The following is a 26878-nucleotide window of genomic DNA, read 5'->3' as shown; positions in this document are numbered from 1 at the left end:
GTTTATTCGCAGCAGAATTATATAATCACGAGAAGCACTGGAATTTTCCTAGAGGGAAAAAAAAATCACCTTGAAAAAAGGACATGTTTAAAAAATAAATAAATAAAATGAGGCCTTTTGGCATGGGTCCCGGCTGCCCTATCTGAGCAATCTAGTAACCTGCCAGCTTTACATGTCCCTCTCGAGAGCCTAAAACTGGCTACTCTTGGCCCTTCCAAGGCTGCACAGAGTTACGAAATACTTTGATCCTTTTCAGTAACGGAGGACTACTAAATATGACAAAGGGAGTTTAATTTATTTTTTCCCTTCATATATACAATTATTTATTGCAGACGTTTCGTTGAAAACAAATCAATGTTACTACTTTGAATTTCGGTAAAAGCATAAAACAGATGCGACTATTTTGGGCTTATCGGGTTCCTTGTCTCGAGTGCGAGTCTCAGCGATGACACCGTGAAATATGTGTAACCGATCTGCAATTCTTTGTGTGAATGTGACACGGAAACATAAACTGGATTGTCACTAATAAAAAAAAAAAAATGAACCCAAATGCCTTAAATCTGGCTGCGGTGGGGATTTTTGTGTGGCTGGGATCGTGTTCTGTTACTTACAGTCTGTAACTTTGTTCCTTTTTTATTGTTCTAGGATTGATTTCCTACACAGAATATTTGTTCCTGCTGACAATACTGACAAGTAAGTTTCATACGATCCCTCAATGTGTGAGTAAGAAGTCTGATTATTTTAACCTTTTCGTTTTCTGCTTCTGGAACAGCAGCGTGTTACGGGGTAAATGCGGTGCAGAATGGTAAATGTGAGGCAGTAAATGCAGTGTTCTTGCCCTACGTACATACATTCATACAATGATGCTGTTTCATCTATGGGTCCCATAGCAGCCCTAAAGCTCATATATTTGGGGGATGACTAGGTGGCCATCACGCACTCAGGAGACCCATGACCACATATTAAGTCGCTGGTGCAGCACTATTGGTAAGCATATGGCTCTACTGGCCCAGCTCACAGACATTTTTTGTGCCAGGTGGCTACCTTTGGCCTGCCACTTAGTGGCCCCTGAGTCCTGGTGCAGTTTCCCACTTATGCCCCATTGTTGGTCCAATCCTACGCTACTATGTCACTTGCCACATTGACAATAAAGTTGTGCTATTGTCCAGTAGCAGGTAACACCACCAGATCAATTTTTTTTAATGCCAGGAAAAATAGTAGATATGCTTTTAATTTACCTACTAAACCTTTAATACGTATGACTTGCCAATAATTTAGTTCCACCATCAACATAGAAATAATTTGCAGAAAAAGTACGCTCCCCCCCCCCCCCCCCTTCCAAGAATACGTAGGCAAACTGAATGCAAGTGTCTGGTATAGTAAAGGAAAAGGACAAGCCAGGAAGACTAAGGGGATATACAGCCATCCGAGCTGGCAGGGCTGATACGGTGTTTTAATCTTGAAGAGTCTGGATGTTTAAACTTCGAAAGGGGAGTTGTCAGACAGGAATGTGAGGATGCCGAGGAGAGCCTTAAACACTGCGCGGTGGAGCGATCCGCTCTGGCACATGACATCACCCCCGCCATCAATGCCCCTTACAGCCTATTCATCATCGCTGACTGCGTATTACAGAGGGGAAGAACTAATCATTTCTGATAATTTATATACGTATGATACATTTCTGTGTAGACACACTTTATCTGCCGATCTTGGCAAATCATTTCATTGGACATTATCGTTATACAATATTATTATTATTGTTGTTGTGTATAGCACCATTGTATTCCACAGCGCTGTACAACAAGTAAACCGGACATAAGTCATATGTAACATAACTATTTGAATTACAGAAACAGGTGAGTAGGGGCCACACCAATGTATCTAGAGATAATAAATAAATATATATATATATATATATATATATATATATATATATATATATAATTAAAATGATTATCTAATAGCAATTAAATTCTAATTACTTTAATGGAAACATTTTATATACAGTCATGACGTAGTTATTCTGTCAGTGAAACAATAACTAAAATTTAATTTTTTTTATAGTAGCTTATAAGAAAAATTGGTAAGTAAAGTTCTACGCAGGGACAGTGCTCATATGAACAGGGCCGGTCCTAGTGCCACACAACTCAGGTGCCAACAAGAAATGAAGTAGAGATCCATTGGCATTGTCAATGCATAAAAGTCATGGGGTCCGTGTGGTGCTACAAAGAGGCACTTGGAGCACTCTTTGGCCATGGACTAGCCCTGTGTGTGAAAGACAGAGTCCTTCATGTGTTTCTGCCTCTTGCTGCTCTTAAAGGTGTCCTAAAGTGTTATGGAACACTTTTTTCCAAAACCAAAATCTAACAATGAAAGCATTATGTCAGACAGAATGTGGTCATCGAAAGCTAGCAGGGATGGCATTTATTGTGTTTCGTTATATAATATAAACGGCCCTGCGTATTCTAACAAAATGTATGGGCATCTGGTGCCATCTATAGGCAATATGTGATAAGTAACGTGCCTGCAATGTCCTTTAAGATATACAAGTAGATGAAAGAAGTGTCACTCTGCATAGGCTCATCTATTGATATTATTATTTAGTCTGAGCGTTTGGTCGTAGTTATTTATAACTGGAGGTATTTTAGAGAAGTCTACACTGATTGAGAAGTTGGTGAGCCCTTGCTATACAGTTCTGGGACATTCACTTCTAGAATATTAAGCTTAGTGTTCTAAGGCTCTATTGTCATTAAGATAAATCGTGAACTAAACTTCCCATAGATCCAGCAACTCCAGTCAAAATGGGACAGAAATGGCTTCTCACAGCTTGGTATAAAAAAAAAAAAAACACATAAGGAATATATATATTATTGTAGGAGAAATGTAATATTTGAGCAACAACAAAAAAATTACTCATTGTAAACATGTTTTTGAATGTGAGCCAACCTGAAATATTAAATAAGGGGAATCCTTTTCATTTTGTAAGATTGGGGAACCTGGATTGATCTTTGTATTTTAAGCTATGTTGAGTGTAACTCACTTGCAAAGACTATAAGAAAAACTTAATATTTGAAGGATGAAGAAAAATTGCTAAACCCCTTTTCTCTGAAACCTGGTAGACAGATACAACCACTTAAAAAATCTGCACTTAAAAATATTAAGAACCTTTTAGAACTTTCATGGAAGACGGCTGGTTATGGGAGGTATGCAGTAACACATCCTTGATATTAAAACTTAAAACTCTTGAAAAATGATCTTGCAAAGAAGAGTACTTCTCATTTACACCACTCCACAGCGCTCAGGTTAAACCCCATGTTCAGTGTACCTACTCTCTAAAAACAACTTTATCTAACATATTAAGAATTGAAACCATGTATTGTATATCAAAAACACCAGTAGCAAGATTAGTAGTACATTCTATAAAAGTAGTGGTGCCAGACATCAGCAATAGGATAGATGGGATTTTGCATTTATGATAGTCCTGAAAGTCTATGATTTTCTAAAAATAAATAAATGTTAAAAAAAAACAGTGCTACAAAAATATACCACACACAACATATCACATTTTTCTCTTGTGACAGATTCCATTGAAACCTAGTGGCCTTTAATTCTGAGATAGATTGTACTTCTATTCATTCCTTTGTAGCAGGTTACATGGCCCTCATTAGAAACAAACATCTTCTGTCTTTGCTTGGGAATTGTATTTCATACCGATCCAGTTGACTTAGCGCAAGAGGCATCAGAATACAGCCAATATCTTAGAAATCTTAGAACAACATTCCATCGAGAAAGAAACTTCATTTTCCAGAGAGAATGTTCTTTGCGTTGGACGTTCCAGTAGCTCCTAATTCCTGGCTCTCACTCAAGGTTCATTGTACTGCACGTTTCATTTCTATTTTAAAGATTCTTTTACTAATGTTAGGTGTCTAAGGGCAAGTACACGAAACTGAAACAACCTTTCAACGTTTGCACATTTGATCATTTGGAATTCTATCTGAACACTACTGGCTGTGAGATTAAGATCACTAAGTATTAAACACTATCTGTAACCCTAACTGTTTAAAAAGAAATATATGGCATTCTTCTGTATGCCTGTGTATTGCTAGGTAAGGCCGTAAGCTTCGCCGTTGATGAGCCAGTCAACAACTTAATGGTTCGACAGACTTGGATAATTATCGGGTGGTTCTGGAGGCTGTAGACAGTTGGGCTTTGTCTTCCAGTAGAACAGTTGGTCAGGCTTAGTCATTGACAAGTCAAACAGTTCAGGAAGGCTTTACCGGTGCTGAGGGAGGTGATTGAGGAGGCTAAAGCGGTGACTAGTGTGATTGGTGGGAAGGCTATCTGAAGTTTGAAACCAAGGCAGCGCGATCTCAATAGCAACTTCAATTTCTTAAATGAACGTGTTTTCAGAGACGGGAAGTTTGCGGTTGACGTGTCTTGTGCTTCATTGCCTAATCATAAGTGACCACAAACAACAAATATAACTACGCCTATGTAGATAAAAAAAAAAAGGGGTGAAAGAAAATGTAATTAATGTTATTGGTAAAAAATCTTAAGGAGAAACTAATTTTAAAAAATGCTTATAATTTTAAAAAATGTCATAGAAAGCTATAGTAATATTGATGTGTATGCTTGCCTTTCTTTCTTTTTTTTTCTTTTTTTTTTCTTTTTTTTTTTTTTTGTACAAATTTGTATATTTTATACACATTATAGGTGTATGGTTTAATAAATGTTTAAACGTCTGTGGTAGATTGAGCATTCATTAAAAACTTATCCCCAGTAACATGAGTTAACATCCCCCAAAAAAATCAGTTTTGATATTGATAAAGTACTTTAATTAGGTTAAGTATAACTTAATGTTACTGGTTATTCATAAAAACACTGCCAATCCTCAGCTGTTTTCATTTCCATTTATTTAATGTTTTGGGTTTCTCATTGCATTGGATCTCTAACCCATATTTCAGTATTGTCTAATGTATAATGAAAGGGTTAACACTGGGCATCACAATATATATTACCATAGTTATCATAACTTATAACTTTTAACTATTGTGTTTGTGGCCCCCAAAACTAATTGCCCAATGACTTAACAGCACCTTAAATTATGTGCTGCTTGTCTGTAAGAGTTTTATGCATTCTACATAAGCTACATAGCTATTAAATCTTACAAACGCTATAGCTTTTGGTTATTTAATAAACGTGTATATATATATAATTTCATTGTTCCAGAACCACAGATTGGGTTTCACATTGCATTTAAAATGCTGGACTCTGATGGCAATGAACAGGTTGAAAAGAAAGAATTTTCTAAGGTAAGTAAATCTCATCTATAATTTGGCTTTAGAGGCCATTATTTTTATAGATGTAGCATTACATGTGTTCAGAAATATGTTGTATGTCTACTGTTCCTATAAACACACTTCAGTTTCTCAATTACCTTGTAATCCCCATAACGAGAGACACATGTTTTGAAGCATCATCCTTGGAAACTCATTCTAAATATGAGGAAGGCATTGGGAAATGTATGGCTCACTAGCCGAGATTGGACTACAATGCTCATTGCTCCCATCTGCAAGGGGTGTCCACTTAGCCCTCAAACAATTTCAGGCAAGTGGACCGGTAATGACACAGTCCAAAAAAGATTTAGCAGACAACACCCTTAATGTGGACCATCCAGTCCTGTACAAAACAGCATTAAGAGAAAGGACCTCCATAGAAAACCCAATGTGGCTATATGTGGTATTGCAATCAAAACACTCAAAAAAACCGTAATTTCAGTTTGTCTGCAACCTAAAATCCTTAAATCAGAGCCGCCAATCAAGTGGTTGACTTCCTACCACCCCTCCCATTCCAAAATAAGAGTGACTGGAAGTGTTGGGAGTTGTGGTTGGCCAGGAATGCATCATGGCCTGATATCAGTCCATGATGTCATTAATGACCTTCATAAGGCAAACAATGACACAATGTTTTGTGTTGGTGGTCTGTGAATTTGTCCAATGGAGAAAATATTTAGACATTGTTTATATTTGGTGGCACAAAGACATCCTCTAGCGTTGGTTTTGCATTTATTAGAATGTAACCCCAGTTGTATAATAAAATATGTTCAAATGAAACGTGAAAACGCTGAGCTGTGTGTACCAAGCTGTTCTTCCAGATATTCTATGTAAACCATGTTAGTGTTTATTTACTAAGGTAGTTGCGGTTAAATTAAAATGTAATTTCTCGTAAATGTAGCAATAGAGGAGCAGCTCTGGCGGTTTTCTACTTGGGCGACCCTTCATAGTGTGCATTTAAATTGCTGACGTTTAACTATTATTCCCTGTGGAACGGTCATGCTGCAGCAGACGCCTCCTCGCGTTTCATCAAGGCCTTACAGACATCTACCTTTCTGAAGTTATTAAAATGGAGAGTTTACTGGATTACATGAATGTTTTGTTTACAAATATTTTTAAAAAATTGCAGAAAAACGATGCTATCGCACAATTTAACAGTAAACCCATTTTTATTCTTGCTTGCCTTTTGAGGAATTAATCTGACTCAGGAAGGTATGTGTTTTATTTTACATTCCATCATTTATGTTGGCAATTATATGACAAGTTCTTTGAATTGCACCTGTTTAATAATAATAATAACCACCTGTTAACAGCTTGTAGAGGCTGCGACTTGGGGCAAGGAAGCAACAAGCTTTATGGTGGAGGTGACGGAAAATGCCCCCCCGTAGGATCCTATGACTTACACTTTGTACCCCTGAGTATCCATGTGTGATGTGTAACTTTCAGCTCGTATCTTAATACTATTCCTGTCCTATATAAACCACAAATCGGTCTGCGCTGCCAAACACAATATGCTCAGAGAAGTTGATCTAGAAAAGAGTTTCTGAAGTGCAGCCACCATAAATATTAGGAGATGAGCAGACAGTGCAGAACGTGGCTATGGTCCTGATGGAGGCCACCATAAAAAACACTAGGCAAATAGATATATTGTTGATCGAGCAGACTTTTTAAAGAAGGAGTTTGATGATGGAAATTGAATGATGAGAAAAAAAATGCGGGGGATTAATGTCTGGGCACCCCCAACTGTAAAAGCGACTTCAAAGAAAATGAAAACATTTATTATACATCTACTATTCTTCTGAATACGTTATAATCGCCATAGTAACAAAACCAAAACAAGCAATAAAGTACAAACCTTTAACTGTTATTTTATTGCAAACATTTGTTCTGTATTGTAGATCACAATTAATTATTGGTGTTACAGGTATGGGAAGATAACATTTCCTTTTATGATTGTAGTTGCAAAAGATTATTGGGACCAAAGATGAGTTCAAGCCAGCCCTTGGAAATACAGCATCATTTCAGGTAAATACATATTCTACATACACAACAAGGTTGTTCCTATTTTGTCCCCTATCCGTCAATGCTGTGCTCCAATGGAACATCAGCATTGAAAGAGTTAAAAAAACAAACAAAAAAAACCCCAGCACTGACCTGAAAGTCCAGGGTGCTTCCAGGTCAAATGCTGTGAGTTTAGTAAGTGGGCTGATGATGATCAGATCACTCCTAACCAACTGTTAGTTTTAAAAAAAATCCTGGCTCCTAACTTTTTTAGCTGGCGCCTAGATTCACAACAAATTTGTCAAGGCCTGATCTATAGGGTGTACTTAATGGTAATTTTCCTTACAAAATCCAACTTAAAATTTCTAATATACTCCCTCAATCATTCAGGAAAATCTTTAAAACAAACCAACAAAAAAACTCTATTGGAGGGAATACTTCCCCTATAAGTTAATTTCTGTGATTGCTAAACAGATGGATTATGAAGGCTTTGTGTCTATGTGGCACTATTCACTAACCCTTTTGATCTAATATGGGAAAGGAAAAAATGTCTGCTCTCCAAGATTGTTACCGCTTTGGGCAATGTGTAACAAGAATTGTAGGCGCGGTGTAATACCACATTCTTTCTCCGTGTGTTATTAATATCGAGTCCCAAATGACAAATAATTATCGGTGTTATATTTAACAGTTGGATGGATTAGAGGTTTTTTTGATGCTACATTTAGCTCACAAATGTCATACTTTTGGCTGAAAAAAATTAACAATGTCAAGGATTGTATTAGTAATGTACTAAAGAAATGCTAAAAATATGAATACCCTTTGATTCCTTCTATTTAAATACCAGATGTTCACGTAATTCAACCAACTCGGTTGGTGCTTGGTGCTTCTAAATTTGATCCAGCATCTTTTTAATCCTTTATTATTTTGGGACACCATAAAGTATTCTCTAAAACCTGTTGTTTGCATCATATAGGGAGCGCTTGACATTTTATGAGATTTTATTTCTCCGGAACACAATAGAATTACAATGTTGCAATGTTAAGCTCTAAAACATTGTATGGATTTGTGCATCTACGTAAGCGTGTTCGCTATTGTTCACAAGTTTGGGGTCATTTAGACATGTCCTTGGGTTTTGGAAGAAAAGCTAATTTTGTCCTTTAACATAAAATGGTATAAAATGGTTTAACGAAACAGCATAGACGTTTTTAATGTTATAAATTAGTATCGTAGCTGGAAACGGCTGATTTTTAATGGAATCACTCCTGTGATCCAATGGCATGTTGTGTTCGCTGATCCAAGTTTAAAAGGCTAATTGATCATTAGAAAACCATTTTGCAATTATGTTATTTAGAAATGTCATTGTCTTCCGTCAAAACCGCTAAGTGACCCCAAACCTTTGACGGTAGTGTATGTAGAAATATATTTATCAAAGGAATTTTTTATTATTTTTGTTAGCCCCTTACACTAATGCGATTAGTCTTATCCATATTCCCTAATCATATAACTTGGATTTTGCAACATTTTACCCTGAGTCTCCTCAGGACTTTGAAACAGTATCTTCGATCTACAAGTAGAGGAGCCGTGTTTAGTAATGCCCCCTCCCCAGCCTGGTCCCATGTCTGGTCAGGTTACATCTAGTCCCGTCTAGCTCCTGCACCACAAAAGTCTGACTGGGGCAAGACCTACCCTGACTGCTAGGAGAGGGAGAGCTCCGAGCAGCCAACCTTGAGACATTTTTTTCGTATGCCTGCTTAGCTCACCCCATTTCTGCTTTATAGCCTGCTTAGCAAAATTGTGAATCGGTGACATGCCTGCAATCTAGCAACATGCAAAAAAAAAAAAAAGTATTTCTAATATCTGGAACAGATGTGGAAAAGTTAAATGAGACAATCAAAGGTTTTATTTGTGGGTTGTAGGCATGAACTAGGTAGGACGTAATCCTGAATGGGTAGGATATAAACAGTCTGGTCAAAAGTCATTTGTTCCAAAATAAGTGGCTCACCATGTAGATAAAAAATGTCTGCCTTTTAGGTAACCAGCTTTGGTCATTGACTGACACTTCGTAAACAGGGAACAGATAATAAAACATGTATCGTTTGTTTCTTCTGTATTTTGCCCAGACTGGCTATACTTTTTTTTTTTAAGGTCAAGGGGATACACCTGGTGATTTAACATTTATATTGACAATATAGTGTTTGCAGTAAAAAAAATTGTGAACTTCTTTAACAAGTAAAGGGTTAAAATAGAGCAATTTGTAGTTATTTGCTATTATGTGCATGGATTTTTTTTTCTGTAACAAGCAAATGTGAGATCCAGTGTTGCTGACGTTAAGTTATAAATATATTCTAATGTTACAAACCAAAAGGCGATTTAAGGTATTTGTGGGCAGAAATTAAATTTTCAGAAAGTCTTAAAACTTCAGCTAAATCAAAGAATGTGCCGTTCATTTAAGGTTATAGTCTTTGTAGTTCCCAGAGCCGCATCGGAAAGGCTTTTTCATTTTTATTTTTTTTTCTCTACTTTTCAAAGAAGGTTGTGTTCCATAGAATTTAAAACTGATCTGTTACTCCCACAAACATTGTGTTTGGAAGCTTGCCAATCCCACCTTGGCATTCCAACTGATAAAGAGAATCGCAAACAAGTCGGTGCATGTTTATTATAAACGCAGGGATAGGCTTTGTCATCTATAATAAGCCAAGATAGGTATTGTTTATATGTGTCTTCTTCCCATCAATATCTTGGAGAGCGGTGCAAATGCTGCTTTCTTATGTTCCGAACAACGGCTCCCATTTAGAGGTGTTATTACAAGAATGTACTGCTAATCAGCCAAGACTTCACTGCAACACAAAAGAGAGGGGAATATTTGAGTCATTGGTAGAGATAGATCTACAAATATAAGTTTTAATACCTTAGACACGCTTTCACAGCCCTAAATTCTTTAAATCCTTCCATAAAATATAGGTTTCACCTAGGAAGGTGTCTAAAATTTAATCCATACAAGCCAAGGCTGGTTCATTCCTCCGGTTAAAGAATGCATGCTTTGGCATGGAATGGGTTATAGCACTGTATAGATCTGCACGTTGTATTAACCATCTCACATAAGATCATAGCTGGAGCCTACAACCAAAACCATCTCTCGCTTTTGTCCTGATTTTTATTTATTTTTATAATGTTGAGTTTTAATTTATTCCGATTTTATTTTCACAGCTAGGCACATCTTGGGCATTCCGGAACCCCAAGTTAGAAGTGGTAACACGCTTTCTTGATTTTGCTTGCTTGCCTCTCTAGCTGTAGAGTCTTTACAATAATGAAGCTTCTTTGTAAAGCAGTTATGAGAATTATCTTTCAAACGTGATGGCGCACCAAGATGGGAGAGCCACCATACAGCACAACGGAAAAATAAGTTATTGAGAATTTATTATGGAGGAAACAAAATATTTAAATGTTAAACTAGTAATTGAGATTATCTGGAATGTGACTGATCCTCTTTAACATTCAATCAATTGGTAAAACAAAAATCTGCTGTTAAATGCTTCAAATGTCGCACAGAGGGAAAAGCATGCAGTATGTGCCGGGCTAATGGACTCCGGTTACTAGAGATGCTGAAAGCTAAATAACCATTAGTATTAAATCTCATAGAAAGATTCTCATCTTTCATCTTCCATCTCAAGGGGATAAAAGACAAAGGCTATTAGGATTTCAATAGAAGTTTTCTTATGACATCCAAAGGACTCTTCCCCAGACTAAAATCGTTCTCCATACATTCTACTGTTTCAGCAGTGTTAATAGAGAAGGCATGAACCCAACATTTAAGGCATATTAGTTATGGCAACGTGTGTCTTTTGTGTTGTCTTTTGTGTAATTGGTACAAAACATACATTATAAACAGACGTCAAGGTCATTATTGTATTCCACTTCTACTGACGTTCACCTCCTGGTAACATATTAGCTCTTGGAGCTCTAAGAGTAGTAAAATCATAGAAAGGAATATAAATATATATATCTATAGATTCCAAAAATAGTTACCGGCACTCCTGGGACTTGGTTTCAATAAATCTCTAAAAAAAAAAACTCTGTGTTACAAGTCAACATTTCAGTCTTTTATTTTCAGACTTTCGTCAGATGAAAGTCTGAAAATAAGACTGAAACGTTGACTTGTAACACAGAGTTTTTAGAGATTTATTGAAACCAAGTCCCAGGAGTGCCGGTAACTATTTTTGGAATCTATATGCATTACTGCTTCAGTTACCAGGCACCGGGGATAGTAATTAAGGTTGGTGTGCAATTGTGCACTTTGGACTATAATATATATATATACACATACATACATACTATGGCCCATCGTGACGTATATTCCCTAACTAGACATCAGCGTGCATTCGGTAAACTCTGTATGATTAATCATGAACTTCAAGTGGTCAGCAATGTGCGTATTGTTACCTTGATAAAACATTTAGAAACAATAGGGTTTTTTGTTGAGTGGTGAATCCGTATATAATTATTGCAACAAAATGGGCTGTTGGCTCTCAGTATATGTGTTGTCAGTCTGATAAGCCCTGTGAACAAGCTCTGTGTCCCAGAGTTTCCATACTTGGTATGTAAGTCTTAGAATAGGATCAAAATATGGGAAGGGTAAGGGGTCACTGCTGGTACCTTACTCAGAAAGAAAGTACTATAGACCTATCTAGGGCACAGAGCTGGTAGAGGAGGTCCAGCCATGGCAAAAGCACTTATATTTATGATGACACCATCCATACGCGCTTCCCAGCAACTTCTTATTGAGGATTACAGAGAGTACATATTAATGGCTTACAACACAAGGAGTCTGATAAATGGAAAGGACCAGAGCCGCCTCCTCGTGCTTTAGAATGGGTCATTACATGAATATTACAAGGCCCGCTAACGAGACAGGTCTCTACACAAAGATATTTGTTGCAGTTCATCACTTCCGCAGGGAAAGAGTGACCCCTCCGGCGCAGCAGGTTATGCTGTTCTATTTATAAAGCAGATAATGTATGCTTCTGTTATGTGTAGAACCTATGTGTTGCATAGGTTTGGATACACTTAAACGGGAGCATAAGAAGGAACCTCACGGTTTGGCTTCCTACCAGCTCGGTGTCCTGCATGACGGAACTGGCTATACAGAGTATACGCGGCATCGAATAATACAATATAATGTTCTCATTAATGTTCCATAATGGTACAAAGACCTTGTTGTGTCCAGTGGAGTAAAACATACCCCAGTGTTTGTAAAGGATTTTACAGTCCAAACGGTTTCATGCCCTCACCTTTCCGTTCAGAGGCCTCTAACTCACAATACACAGCCTAACATCCAAGTCTGTCCAACTTTGGAGGAGTAGACTGAGTACTTCTGACCCACACGCAGTCCTAAACTCTCACAGTAACTGGCAGCTCACCTAATTAGCACAAGATTATTTGTATCGTGTACAGTAAAGTATGCATGTACTTGGCACATGACACACATCGCTATCAAAAAAACGCTTCTTCTCAAGTGAGCTCCGCTTGAAAAGGGTGTCAGCAGACAGGCCCTAATCTAGACAACATACAGCATTCCCACAATTTACCAAGTGTGTTTCTAGATAAATCCCAGCGCTGCAACGAAGGTACATATTTATCATAAGGATTGGGAGGTAAAACCCACTCCATCATAGTGATACTATCAAATAAGCGTTCTGTGCCTTGCTTACTAACAAGCCATAAATTCTCTGTCTAATCCATTTTGGAAGAGAACCTGTCTCGGGTCAGAACTACTGTTAGCATGAAACAGTGCCTTTACACCATGATGGCCAACTGAGTGTTGATAAGAGGGTCATTTGCTTACTGGTGGATCACGCCAGCAATATATGTCCTGGCATGTCTGCTTAACTCGGAGTGGGTTAAGTAATCCTACGTCTCATTTGAACCTATGCGGTATGCAAGATGGGCAGCTGACATTTATATTTAAATCAATTATCGCGTTGTCGTTATATTTGCCTTTAAGCAAAGTGTTTTTATCACCGTAGCAACTAATGCAATCAGCAGGAATGTCCTTTTATTGCCATGGTGATAAAACATATTTTTTCAAATATTCCAAATTTCTTTTTTTTTACATGTCTGGAACTTTTACAGCATCACGTGTGATACATTTATTACAAAACCGTGAAGCAAAAGAGAGAGATTGTTCAGTTACATGTATCGCCAGACGGCCAATGGTGAAATGCTTCCCTGTTTAATTTAAAGGGACACTCCCGTGCCATTACGCAGCCCCCCCACAAATATCAATTCTTTAACTTTTATGAAAAAATAAATAAATGCCTTTAGGAGAAGCTGCAGTGTGCACTGACTGCCCCATGACACACACATCCAGTCACTGGCTGGAGAATTTTCTGGCTGAGATTATTGGGAGTGCTTCCAAGATATCAGTGCCTTCTTGCATCGTATGACTACAAAGCAGCGTTGAGCAGTGCCTTGGGAAACGTGAATGAGGTAGTAATCATGGTACATTTTGGGGTTTCCAGCTTTTGGCTTTTCTATGGCAGAGAATTCGATATTTCTTTTGTCTGCGTGAGTGGAGAATATATTTCAAGATGCTGCTAAACCTAAATCTGATTAGTAACTCTCGTTAGTGTTTTTGTGTGTGCTACACAAAAGGGAAAGGTGAGGTTAATCTGGCAGCGGCCCCTCTGCCCTGCGTAAGATACTGCCCTGTTCTCAGTTGTACCAAGGCATGTCTACAGAGAAGTTATCTTATCTCTAAAGAAATCAATTTTAATGGAGTTTCTCCGAAGCTCAGATAAACACAAAAAAGCGAAGTTATAAAAGAATTTTAACCTTTCTACCCCTCATCATCCGTATTAGAGGATATACCAAAAGCCATAACAGACCACACACACACACACACACACACACGCTGATTAAACCGATCGATCCTTCCTATGCTACAGAACAACGTTACCATGGCAGCCAGTTCGCGGCCACACCTACCAATTCACGAGGGTGTAGGAACACCGTATAGAAAAACAACATTTATCCTTCGTGCCCATGAGTGGTAAACACAAGGAGTGTTCATCGCTTATTTAAAGTTAACTATACCCGCATACTTTAGGTATTCTAGACAACGTTTCTTTTAAACTTTATGGGCGACTTGGAAGGCAACCCTTGATGGCCAGCGTTCCGCTGCTCTGTCACTCGTGGAATAATGCGGAAAAAACATGGCCTCCATTGGTGGCTGGACTTGGTCACAGTTGCGTTGTACCAAGGGTACTATGACTTTTGTGGACTTCAGGCAATTTCAAACATAAACCCTGTGTTAACTGCCCCTGGCAAAGGGTTTCACTGACACTCTTGCCCCTTCCTTAATGGGAAGAGAAGATATCTGGCCCTCTGAGTGCCGGAGAGTTGTTCTCATAGAAGTTCCAATATGGCCCAGTGCTTGTAATGCGGTCATTTTCACTGGGAGTAGCTGGAGTCCCGGATATACGTATACAGATGTGAATCGCCTTAATATCGTTCCCAATTAATAATGGACATTTTTTATTTTTTTACAAACATCCTCTTTTCTAATATCAGTTTAGCCAATAATGATCGTTTTGCCTTACAGGAGCCGGTTTCAGACAGTTCGGATATTAATACTACGCTGCTGGTACATTTCTTTGGAAGAGCTGGCCGCGAGAAGCTTCAATATTCACAACTTTACAGGTACAACTTGCTAAAAGAACACCGACGTCTACAAAAATACTTTTAGCATAAATCATAGTTTGTGGTGTCATTCTCTTCCAATGTTTTCATAAGCAAAGCATTTGCACTATACTGTAAGATGTGTCAGAGTTGTATTCAGTTAATGTATGTAATATGACTTCTATATAGAATCAAATCAGATGTTATATCAATTTGTCTGGAAAGATGTATTACTTATTCTAGGTCTTGCTACCCACAGACCCCGCTCAGAAATAAAATGATCCTATCCAGTCTTGATTAGCTGAGCACGTAACGGTTTAAACACCCATGTGCATTCTATTCTAAAAGGCATCTGTAATGTGACTTATTTGTGTACGAAGCCTAGCCTGAATGCTTCTGCGTCTCGATAAACACACATTCTGGCCCACCAGAGCCTGGTATTGCTAGAAGAAATTTTTCAGCCCATTTCACGCTGTGTGGCCAACAAAACCAGAAGCCTCTTACCAAAATCTGACTCCCACATCTTGCTCTAAAGGGCTGTCGGCAAAGTGTAGGTTCTGTAAAACTTTTTGATTTCCCTCACCCACGGGCAGGAATGTGAACCCACCCCACACCACGCATGTTTGTTGCCTACTGAAAGAAAAGTTTACTTAAGGCATGATATGTAGAATAAAAGATCAGTGTCATTTTAGCTTAAGTGTAAATATCATTTTCACATGATTTTATAGAAAAATACATCAAGCACATCACTTTTTTGAAACTGCTATCTTCCTTTTTTAGATGATGTCTAATGACCCATTGTAGATGTTTGATCTGGATTGTGATGTTTGTAAAGGGAATGAATGACAGGATTTATACGCACACCTCCTTTCAACAAGGGAAATACCTGTCATGGTGGGGGAGCTAGAAGTCATGTAGACCTGTCACAGGGTGTTATCAAGTTTTCACTGTCCTGTGAAATCAAGAAGTATGCACTTGATGGATCTAAATGAGTTTTGGGTGGCAATGCCTTTTTAGAGAACAGTTTGCATAGACCAACACAAGAGCTCTTCATAGAGGGAACAATAATGGAGTGACAGTTTTGGAAAGCTCGGTACACAGGGAGGAGGCACCTGCCCGATCCCTAAAGCTCTTCATACATAAGTGCTGTGAAGTACGGGGGCTGCCAGGTTAGTCATCTCTGTTATGCTTCTTCTTATTTAACGTAAGTGACATATGAGACATACGCTCTCTGACATTTCTGCATTAAGATATCTTTTCAATGGGATTCTGTCCGTTGCTGGGTACGAATGGACCAGTAAATGTCACCTAGGAGTTTTCTTCTTGGAAGACCGGCCTGTCCTTAAAAAGCCACCTATGTGAATGAAGGCGTAATCAGTGGCGCACATCTCAACGTTTTAAATTACCATCAGAACCAGTTAGGGGCATGGCTACGAGCCAAAGTATTCCAAATCCATTTGTGACTTCATGATGGCTACTAATGCAGCTAGGTAAGACATTTAGCAAAAGAAGGACAGTTAATTCTCAGGAGTAAGGACGTAGTTGCAACACCACCGTTCCCCTGTTTACGTACGCTCGCTTCGCAAGGACGGACACATAATGGCATGACCCAACACGTCAGTTTGTCTTTTGTCAGTTTTGTGGCAATGACCTGACGATCGCAGTACTGTACATGCTTAGTAGTACTTTAGGTACATTTCCATTTTACATAAACGCTGTGGACCCCATTTTGTATGTTACTGTGGGGTATGACTATTTACAAGACATCCTGAGCTGCTAAAAAAAAACTGGGATATGGGGCCTGTCCCTACAAAAAAAAAAACAAGCGGTATGTGGACGTCCCCTTTGGCCACTAAACTGGAAGGGCAGGACATCGGTGCTGGGCTCCCAACCCTGCCTGCAGAGGCAGTGAAAGTTTATCAATGAATGTAAATGCAACACAGAACTTGCATCTTCATTAGGGTCATGATGTCATGAATCCAGGGGTTTTGCGTTACCTAAAACAGAGGCTGTGTATCGCCTCACAATTCTGCTCAGGTGGGTAGAATGTCTTCCGCTTCAAGGGGACACTGGATATAAAAGGGCGCCCCAAATACCCCAAAACAGTTTAACCACTACAGTGTTTAAGCAAATTGGCAGATCAGGTGCTTTTCTATGTAGACAAAAGATTACATCCCTTCTCTATTATTTAAGGGAATCTTAGAAGATCTGCCATTTACTTATTTGATCGGACTATTTAATCATTTTAAAACATCGACACTCTTCAGAAAGTTTTCATTTTCTATGGCAACGTCCTATCAGTGGCTGTTTCTGTGTAAGATGACCGTTAAGCCTTCCCGACGAAAACTGAAATAAGCAAAATTTTATAAGATTTGATTTAAAATTGTAAATAAGGCAGCGTTGGGTATGATGAATAACTATGTTTGTGAGTTCTAGATCTGTACAGACCTTACTGCGAAGAATACCCTACACCGCACCGCTTAATGGGTTATGTTCCTGCTTTTTTTTTTTTTTTTTTTTTGTTAATGACAAATGATTTTATGACTAGGGATAGCATTTGTTTAAACATGAAGCAATTATAGTGTAGAAATAGTTAATCTGTCTTGGTAGGAGCCATAAAAAACATGTAGAATATAGAGATTTTGTCAATTATACTCCTGATTAGGCATTGATTTGGATGCCAACGCATAATATCATTTTTCATGTTAATATAAGCTTTTATTTTCCAATTCATCATACAGAGTGCAGGTATATTGCACAGGTCAGCATTCATTGTTTTATTAGCCAGAGTAAAATTAAGCAGTTTCAAGGACTGATTAACACACATGCAGTTCATTAATGGTTTGTAGGCATTTGGCTCGATCTCTGTCATTTGTGGACGTCGGAGTATAATGTAGTAGTCTTTATCTCAGTATTTTCCACTTTAAAGGATATTGATTAGAGATAAGAAAGCAAATACCATTTAATTATGTTAAAAAATTTATTGAAATATTGAAAAATCATTTATCGTTTTTTTTAATGGATTAATATTTGATCCTTGCAAGGACAGGGGTGTGTTATAAATGACTTGGTGCTATAAAATATTCTGATTTAGGTAGACATTAAAAACACCTTGCATGTATACCTTTATAAATGTTAAATATGGAGACCAGCATCTCACCTTTTTAAAGTAATTTTGCAAACATAAATGTGTGTTTATGCAAAATGCGTTTACAAAATGTAGCTAAACTAAAACTTTAATCATCATTTGAAATGTATTAGTGTAATGCATGTTGGCTTGTAGCTTGTAAAAGTAATGTTTTTTCCACCAGGTGCTTGAATTTGTTTTTTTAGATTTATTTTAACTGGGAACTTTGTAGGGGGAAAAAAAGGCAAAGCCTCAGGGGTTTGCTGTCACAAACAACTAAATGGTGTTTATATGTATTTAGGTAAAAAGTGTGTTTATTATGGAGGTACTTACCAACCTTTTAGGGTCCCACACAGGGCCCGCCAACATTCATGTGACACAGTGTGTGGACAGCATCATGACATGGCACCCACCGAATGCCCCATCTTTGTCTTGCAGTCCAAATGGGACAAAGCCCAGGACTTTTGTGACTGTTGACGGCTATGCATTGCTGAGTTTTAATATTAAAAAAAAAAAAACCCACAAACTTGGAACCAGACAGAGGGAGAAACAATGTATTTTCACCTACTAATTACTCATACACCAAATTCCAAACTTCTTCAAGAAGAAAGTCTGGGTCCAAGGTAACAATGTACATAGTGGTTTACATGTGTCGGTTGCTGCCGTCATAAGCCTACTCGAGGATAATTACCTCAAGCATTGAACCAAAACCTTTTCCTGTTTTGAGAAAGACGCTTTAAATTTCAGATGTCAGATAAATTGCTATTGGACATAAGTGACGCGCTGATGTGTCCTTCGCTGTAGCTCCATAGTCTGGATTCTGATTTCTTCTGTAAGTGAAGTCTTCTTTTCTCCATTACCACAGCCTGTAGTCTTTTTACAGACTTCTAAAGCGATGTTCAAACTGTTGATGGATGGACAGTGACAGACGATCTGTCAGTTCAGTCTGCATTGTATTCTTTAGGCAAATTGAATAGAAAATGTGTTCCTTTATTGAATATTAAAGTGTAAGCTTTAGAGGCTTCTGTAGAGCTTTCTCTCTGAATGACATTCACTGGCCCAGTAAATGTATTGTCTTCACTATTCCATTTTCCCCAACACTTTGCATTACCCCTGTATACTTAGTATATTAGTGTAGTATGACCACATTACCCCTGTATACTTAGTATATTAGTGTAGTATGACAACATTACCCCTGTATACTTAGTATATTAGTGTAGTATGACCACATTACCCCTGTATACTTAGTATATTAGTGTAGTATGACAACATTACCCCTGTATACTTAGTATATTAGTATAATATGACCACATTACCCCTGTATACTTCGTATATTAGTGTAGTATGACCACATTACCCCTGTATACTTAGTATATTAGTGTAGTATGACCACATTACCCCTGTATACTTAGTATATTAGTATAGTATGACCACATTACCCCTGTATACTTAGTATATTAGTGTAGTATGACCACATTACCCCTGTATACTTAGTATATTAGTGTAGTATGACAACATTACCCCTGTATACTTAGTATATTAGTATAATATGACCACATTACCCCTGTATACTTCGTATATTAGTGTAGTATGACCACATTACCCCTGTATACTTAGTATATTAGTGTAGTATGACCACATTACCCCTGTATACTTAGTATATTAGTATAGTATGACCACATTACCCCTGTATACTTAGTATATTAGTGTAGTATGACCACATTACCCCTGTATACTTAGTATATTAGTGTAGTATGACCACATTACCCCTGTATACTTAGTATATTAGTATAATATGACCACATTACCCCTGTATACTTAGTATATTAGTGTAGTATGACCACATTACCCCTGTATACTTAGTATATTAGTATAATATGACCACATTACCCCTGTATACTTCGTATATTAGTGTAGTATGACCACATTACCCCTGTATACTTAGTATATTAGTGTAGTATGACCACATTACCCCTGTATACTTAGTATATTAGTATAATATGACCACATTACCCCTGTATATTAGTATAGTATGACCTTGTCAAACAGCATTTGGCTGATCCATACCACGTGTTATGTCTTTGATTACGTGTATCTTATGAGTAGCGCTTGTTCTTTTAGGAGGTCCTCCTATGACCCGAATTCCTCTCTCTTTCTTCTTTTCTAGGCGGTCGTAATGTTTGCCGAGTATGAATGTATCCGTGTTCTACAGCCCTAAACGTCACTCACAATGATGTATATAGAAATTGCAGTGAATGGCTTTATGAATTCAGTTGAGTAAATGCAACGCATTATTAGTCTTCTAAATGCTTTATTTTGTTACATAAACATCCATCAATGGGTTACAAAATCACACAAATCTTGGTAATGCCCTTCGCTAGCCATGCCTCTAACCCCGCCACCTGAACCCAAGCAATCCTCTTTGACCAGTGGAAATGTTGACAGGTATGAGGGAATGCCAGCTAACTATAAAATCTGCGGAGCTACTTGTTGGTGGTGCTTTATCTTAATATAGAGGCTATGCCGTATTTATCCTCATTGCCGCCCCAGGCCTAGCTCAGGGCAACGCCACTGCTACCACCTGCATGCCTGTGGTCCTGTCCCGGTGCTGTTCCTTTTAAAGATGGAGGGTGCTGTTCGGACGTATGTGCGGACTTAAAACTCTCTAATTGTGGCAGCACACAGAAGGCACAGATATTCTGTATTCAAACAGGTATCTTGACTGTGATACACCGATAAGGAAGGCACTAGTTTGGTTTGGTTGCTTAGATAGTTTTGTTGCCCATTCAGTCCAAGGGCCTGAAATTGGGGGTAAAATATTATCAGATTTTCAGATATATGGTACTGTTATGTTTATCAACAGCGCAGGTCACATTCCTGTAAGTAACTTCTCAGTGTAAAAGCCTGAAATTACATACGTTTAGCATTTGCGATGCCTTAGGTTAAAGGTTTATATGGGCTCGTCGCTAGCTTTTGTGTGTGTGTGTGTGTGTGTGTGTGTGTGTGTGTGTGTATATATAATATATATGTATAGTATATGTCCCTGGCTACAGTACAGGTTCTGCGCATGTGCAATCACTGGTAGGGCTCTGCAAACTTACTCAGGCCACTTGACATTTGTATATATCTATGAATGAGATATTTTCTTGACTAATAATAATATGGCAATACTTTTTCTAAATAAAGCTTCGTTACGGGCCCGTTCAGGTTTTTCACAGATACAGTTTGGTTAATGTTAAGCTGGAACCTTGAAAAATATTTGATTGCCTCCCGCTGACAAATTTAAGATTTTTCTTCTCCTTTGAAAACCTGATTGCGACCTTAAACGTTATGACTTTTGAAGTGGACGCAGCTGCCCGCAAGGCAACATTCTCAAGTTTTGCATGTACTGTCGAGTGCTAAGTAAATCAGGCAAATGTTCTCTGCTTGGGGGTGACCATGAATAATTCATCTAATCAAGCTTTATAACTTAGCTGCCATGTTAAAATGGGTGTAAGCCAGCTTTAGTCTCTTTTCATAAGTATACAACTCTGTCTTGACGAATACACTATTGTCATGTGCCATTCTATACCAAGGATGTATGCCCTTGGAACTGCTTTGTGTTGTATTGTTTTCCAGTTTTATTAGAAAACTGTCTTGTCTGTCAGTCTCATTGTTGCAGATCTGACCCCTTCAAGGTAAAATGAACAATATTTCTATTAATCTGGATTAAATGTTTAAAGAGGAAGTTTCATGGAAAAAAATATTTTTCTTTGAATGTTAATGTCAGATGAGCCACTGGCCATAGGTGCCCCATACCAGCTGCAGATCACACTAATGTACACTTACTTCAACAGACGCCTGCCGGCCTTACGGTGCGCAGCCATCACCAGTCTGGCCATGTACAACACTATAAGTGTTTACCTAGATCAACGGTTCTCAACCTGTGGGTCGCGACACCTTTGGGGGTCGAACGACCCTTTTACAGGGGTCGCCCAAGACCATGGGAAAATACATATTTCACAATATATAATTACGTAATTTTACGGTTGGGAGTCACCACAACATGAGGAACTGTATTAAAGGGTCATGTCATTAGGAAGGTTTAGAACCACTGCTCTAGATGATGACACCTAGTGATTTGAGCAGCCCACCCCAAGCATCAGACAGAACCAGTGATGAGGTGAAAACAAAGAACTCTTTATTGTGAAAACACAAGGCCTTGTATCCAAACTCTATTACATAAGGGGCATCCGAGACATTTAGGGTTAAACAGTCCAGCAGGCACTCCTGCCGTTCCAGAGAATTACGGATAACACCCGGTCAGGGGAATAGAGATTCAATGGGTCCGGGTGACACAAGGGTGGGATTATACTCCTGGGCACAACTAAAGAAGGGGTTAAAAGTCCTCTGCAGCCGTGACAATTAGGATACAATGACAGAGCTAAAACACATGGAGAGCTGTCAAATAATTATACCTGAAAACTAGCCGGACGCATGTAGGAGGTCCTGCCAAAGCCGCAGAACACGCTTTTTGATGGGGAAAGGGCCGGGGGTTCAGGCATAGAGCAACCTGGAGTTTCCCCTTAGTGATCCATAAAAGCAGCAATTCACGGGGAGAGTTCTCAGGTATGTAAATATTATATTCAATTAAAACTAGACTTGGGCACCAGGGGGCTCTTCGTGTTAGTCTTCGTACTCGTCTTCGGAGAAAAAAAAACCTTTGTATTCTGCAAATTTTCGCCCGTTCCAGTCTTCTTTTCGGGCGAATATTCGTGGACATTCTTCGTGCTCGTTTCATCTTCGTTTTCTCCCGGCTGCATAGCAGGGGTTAATACGGGGTTAAGAACACATCGGAGCAGCAGCAGCAGATGCGTTCGCGCCGTGAAGGTACGTGTGCGCGACTCTATTGGTCGCCGGAAGGGGGCTGGTCTGGCATCAACAAATGAATTGCAGAACTGCAGAATGCACCTCATTGGTTGATGGCAGGCGAGCCCCCTGCCGAAACGACCAATAGAGTTGCACACACGTACCGAGGTGTACTGTACACAAAATGACCTAGACAAATGCTCCAAGGAACTTGGCCTCCGTTTATCATACACAGTCACACATCCATAGATGTTTAATAAAAGAATAGGGATTATTTTACATTTTTAAATTGATTTTGGACCACTTGTAATACATGCCTAACATTTGCTACCTATTCACAATGGCATACTTTGCAACAATCCAACTTTTACTGGACAGGACTGGAAAAAAGCAGGACTGTCCACGAAAATATTGGGTGTGTTGGCAGGTATGCGAATGGAAAAATGTTGGACAAGAACTAAAAAATAGCTTAGGGTTAATGTACGGTTATTTTTAAGATTATTAGCAGTGCACTGTTTTGGTTAAAGATGTATTATGTCTAAATAATTAAATTTTAATGGGTTTATTAAATTTTATTTTAAAGTTATATTTATTATTTACTTTATTATATTTATTTAATGTTGTAGTGCTACCCTACCCAGCTATACCTATGTGCACTAGCATACCTAGTTTAGCTAAATTTGATGGGACAGGAAAAAAGCAGGACTGTCCCTGAAAAAGTTGGGTCTGTTGGCAGGTATGTGGATGGAAAAATGTTATAGGGTGGAGTGTCAGTTATAGCGTTAATGCTAGTGAGTGTAGAAGTGAAGGCCAGGGCAAATAACAGGAGGAAAGGTCCTTGTGATTTGTGCATTGTACGTGTGTGTGTTATGTGTTATGTCACTGTGTTATATGTGTTATTGTGTGTGTTATGTTTGGTAGGTTGTGTATCAGACGGAAAAAAATGAAATGGAAATGGAAAAGGCGAATGAGTGGGCAATTGGCGACCCACTCACCTGTTTCACCCCAGGGCAAAGCATCCAAACAACTGTCAGTCCTAGACGTTTGGCAGCGGACTTCCAGAGCTCAGACACTAGGCCCTAGTGTAAGCTGGCCACTCCGGCGGAGGTAGCGGGCGTTGCCACACCGCAAACAGACGCAGGCAGGGGGGAGAAACTACCCTTACCATTAGGGACATTTTGGGCATGACTAGCCAGAAAGGGAACTAGCATTAAAGAGACGCTGGCACCACCACCACCAGCAGCATTGGGAAAGGCGAATGAGTGGGCAATTGACGACCCGCTCACCTGTTTCACCCCAGGGCAAAGCATGAAAGTCTGTCAGTCCATGGCGTTTGGGAGCGGACCTCCAGTACTCAGACACTAGGCCCTAGCGTAAATTGGCTACACCGGCGGAGGTAGCAGACGTTGCCACACCACAAACAGACGCAGCCAGGGGGAGAAACTACCTTAAACATTAGAGAAAGAAAATTAACTTTCCAAGCTAAGAGCTGGGTAACCCAACTTGGGCAGATTGAATTTAAGAAAGGCAATCTGCTCCATCAGATGAGGTGCTTTGAACTTTGAACAGTGGTTGGCGGACATGATAGCTGCTGCGCAACCCATGAGAGTGCAGGCCACACACTCTTGTTTTCATCCCAGTAACTAAGAGGATCAACATTAGGTGCAGAAGGAACTTCACAGAGCTAAAGTTTGACCATTTCAGCAGCACTACTCTCCTTTCTGCTGCTAGCTCTGTCAGATGGTCCAACTATACTCCCAAGTGCCTCTTCCCAAAACGCAGCTGCTCCACTCAGCTGTATTGTGCTGCTTGTGGCACTGCTGCTGATGCTGCTGCTAGGAGTAGCAGACCACATAATCTCTTCCTCCTCCTGCACCTCTCCCTCCTCGGAAAGCATTCCCATTTTATGCTGCCAGTCATGCACCTTGTTGACCAATTGCTCCCGGTAGCTACTGAGAACATTGAATTTCAAAGCTAGCTTTCCCTTAATTCTTGGATCGCAAAGGCACGCTAGCATCATTTCGGGACTCTCTTCCATGCATTTGCGAAGGTGTACTTTTAGCAGATCCCTCAGCTTCCTGACTATGGCTGCTACGTCAGGATGTAGAGTGCCACCTTGAACAGCCTCACGGTTTTCAAGGAACACATCCATCTTGCTGCCTAGATGGGAGAACACTGGGATTACTTGGGCCAGACTGGCAGTGTTTGACCTTAAATTTTCAGTGGCATCCCTGAATGGTTTAAGGACTGCCACTAGCTGGGTGATCACTGTCCAATCCTCCCTATTCAATGGAGATGTAATCCCAATATTATGCTCTGAGGCAAGATTATGGATTCCCCTCTGCTGCTCCAAAATCCTCTCCAGCATGTCTAACGTGGAGTTCCACCGTGTACTGACATCCTGACGTAGGCAGTGTACGGGAAGACCTGACCTCTCTTGCTCTTCCCTCAAAAGTTGGCTAGCCTTAACACTATGGTGAAAGTGCCCAGCGATCTTTCTGCAGCGGGACAGAACTACTGCTGCCCCATTAGTTCCTTCTGACATTGCTGCCTTCACTACAAGATGGATGATGTGGGCTGCACAGCGCACACCAACAATATGACCATCTCGCAGCGCTTTCACCATATTGGGACCTCCGTCCGTTACCACAAAACCAACTTCAACATTGGTGCCTGCCTCTGCTCCCACCCAAAGGCTAAACATTTTCCTCATCGCATGCAGAATATTTTGGGAAGTGTGCTTTTCATCCATCACTTCTGCATGGAGAAGGAATGATCGGTAGCCTGCTGCAGCAGCTTCCTTGGGCACACCGGGCTGCCACCAGTGTGCTGTCAAAGAAAGAAAGGCATGCTGCCCACTAGGTGCACTCCACAAATCTGTTGTGAAATGAACAGACTGACCAGCAGCCTTGGAAAGTTCCTCTTTCACTGCTTCAACACAGGATCGATACAATGAGGGGACAATGTTCCTGCTGAAAGTGGAACGTGACGGAACTGTATATTGTGAAGCCACAGCCGCCGTCAATTGTTTGAAAGGCTCCCCTTCGATCATAGAGAAGGATGCCCCTCCAACAGCAATGAACTGACCAATAAGTCGCGTTACTTTATTGGCCTGCTGTTTGGGCATTGTTCTCTTGGAGTGGAATGCCACAAATTGTTCCAGGGTGGGCTGGACATGCAGTGCTTCAACCTGCCTTGGTCTCTGGCTGCCAGCACTAGCTGCTGCTATTGGCTCAGAAGCAGCTGTTGGGGTTTTTCCACAGCCACCAGCTATGGTGCCTGCACTAAGTTTCACTTCTGCATCTTTCCCCAATAGCACAGCGTTGTGTTGAGTGCTGAGGTGATGCTTCATGCTAGCACTGGTAAAATGGCCAGACACTTTCCCTCTGCTTATTAGCTTCCCACAATGTTTGCACTTTCCATAGCGCCCTTCTTCAACATTTTCAAAGTGCTCCCAAATTGGGGCGCGCATAGCCTTGGAGTGTACCTTGGGTGCTGCTCCTACTGCTCGGGGTGGATGAACAGAGGCAGAACTAGTGGTGGTGGGACTGGTGGTAACAGTACTGGCGATAGTGGGACTGCTAATTGCTTTAACTTTAGATTTGCTAGGTTTTGCTGCTGGTGGTGGTGGTGGTGATGGTGATGATTGTAGCGGAGAAGGTGGAGGCTCAGGGGAAAATTGTGCACTAGTCATTTGGACACTGCTCCCTGAGGAATCTGATTCCTGACCACTCATCTCCTCTACTTCCTCTGGCTCATAGTCTAGTTCTTCATTAGCCAGATCGAATTAAATTCCTGCTAGGCTGGAGCTAAGACTGATATCGTCGTGAGACTCGTGACTAGTAGTAGTGCGAGCAGGAAGAACAGACTCTGCACTTGGCCTCTCAGTCTC

General features: G+C 39.7%; 1 protein-coding gene across 1 annotated transcript in view; it reads left to right on the top strand.

Annotated features, from left to right (window-relative positions):
• LOC149288952 (calcium uptake protein 2, mitochondrial-like) overlaps positions 1 to 26878 on the top strand; it is a 127697-nt gene that overhangs the window by 91863 nt on the left and 8956 nt on the right. The window contains exons 5-8 of the mRNA XM_089491205.1: positions 646 to 693; positions 5230 to 5312; positions 7293 to 7358; positions 14935 to 15032. Of these exons, the coding sequence (XP_089347331.1) occupies positions 646 to 693; positions 5230 to 5312; positions 7293 to 7358; positions 14935 to 15032 (295 nt within the window). The remainder of the gene's footprint in view (positions 1 to 645; positions 694 to 5229; positions 5313 to 7292; positions 7359 to 14934; positions 15033 to 26878) is intronic.

Source organism: Sceloporus occidentalis, unplaced genomic scaffold, assembly GCF_023333645.1.
Source record: "Sceloporus occidentalis isolate IW3139 unplaced genomic scaffold, rSceOcc1.0.p SCAF_49, whole genome shotgun sequence".
Classification (NCBI taxonomy): Eukaryota; Metazoa; Chordata; class Lepidosauria; order Squamata; family Phrynosomatidae; genus Sceloporus; species Sceloporus occidentalis.
This window is presented reverse-complemented; position numbering and strand designations above follow the sequence as displayed.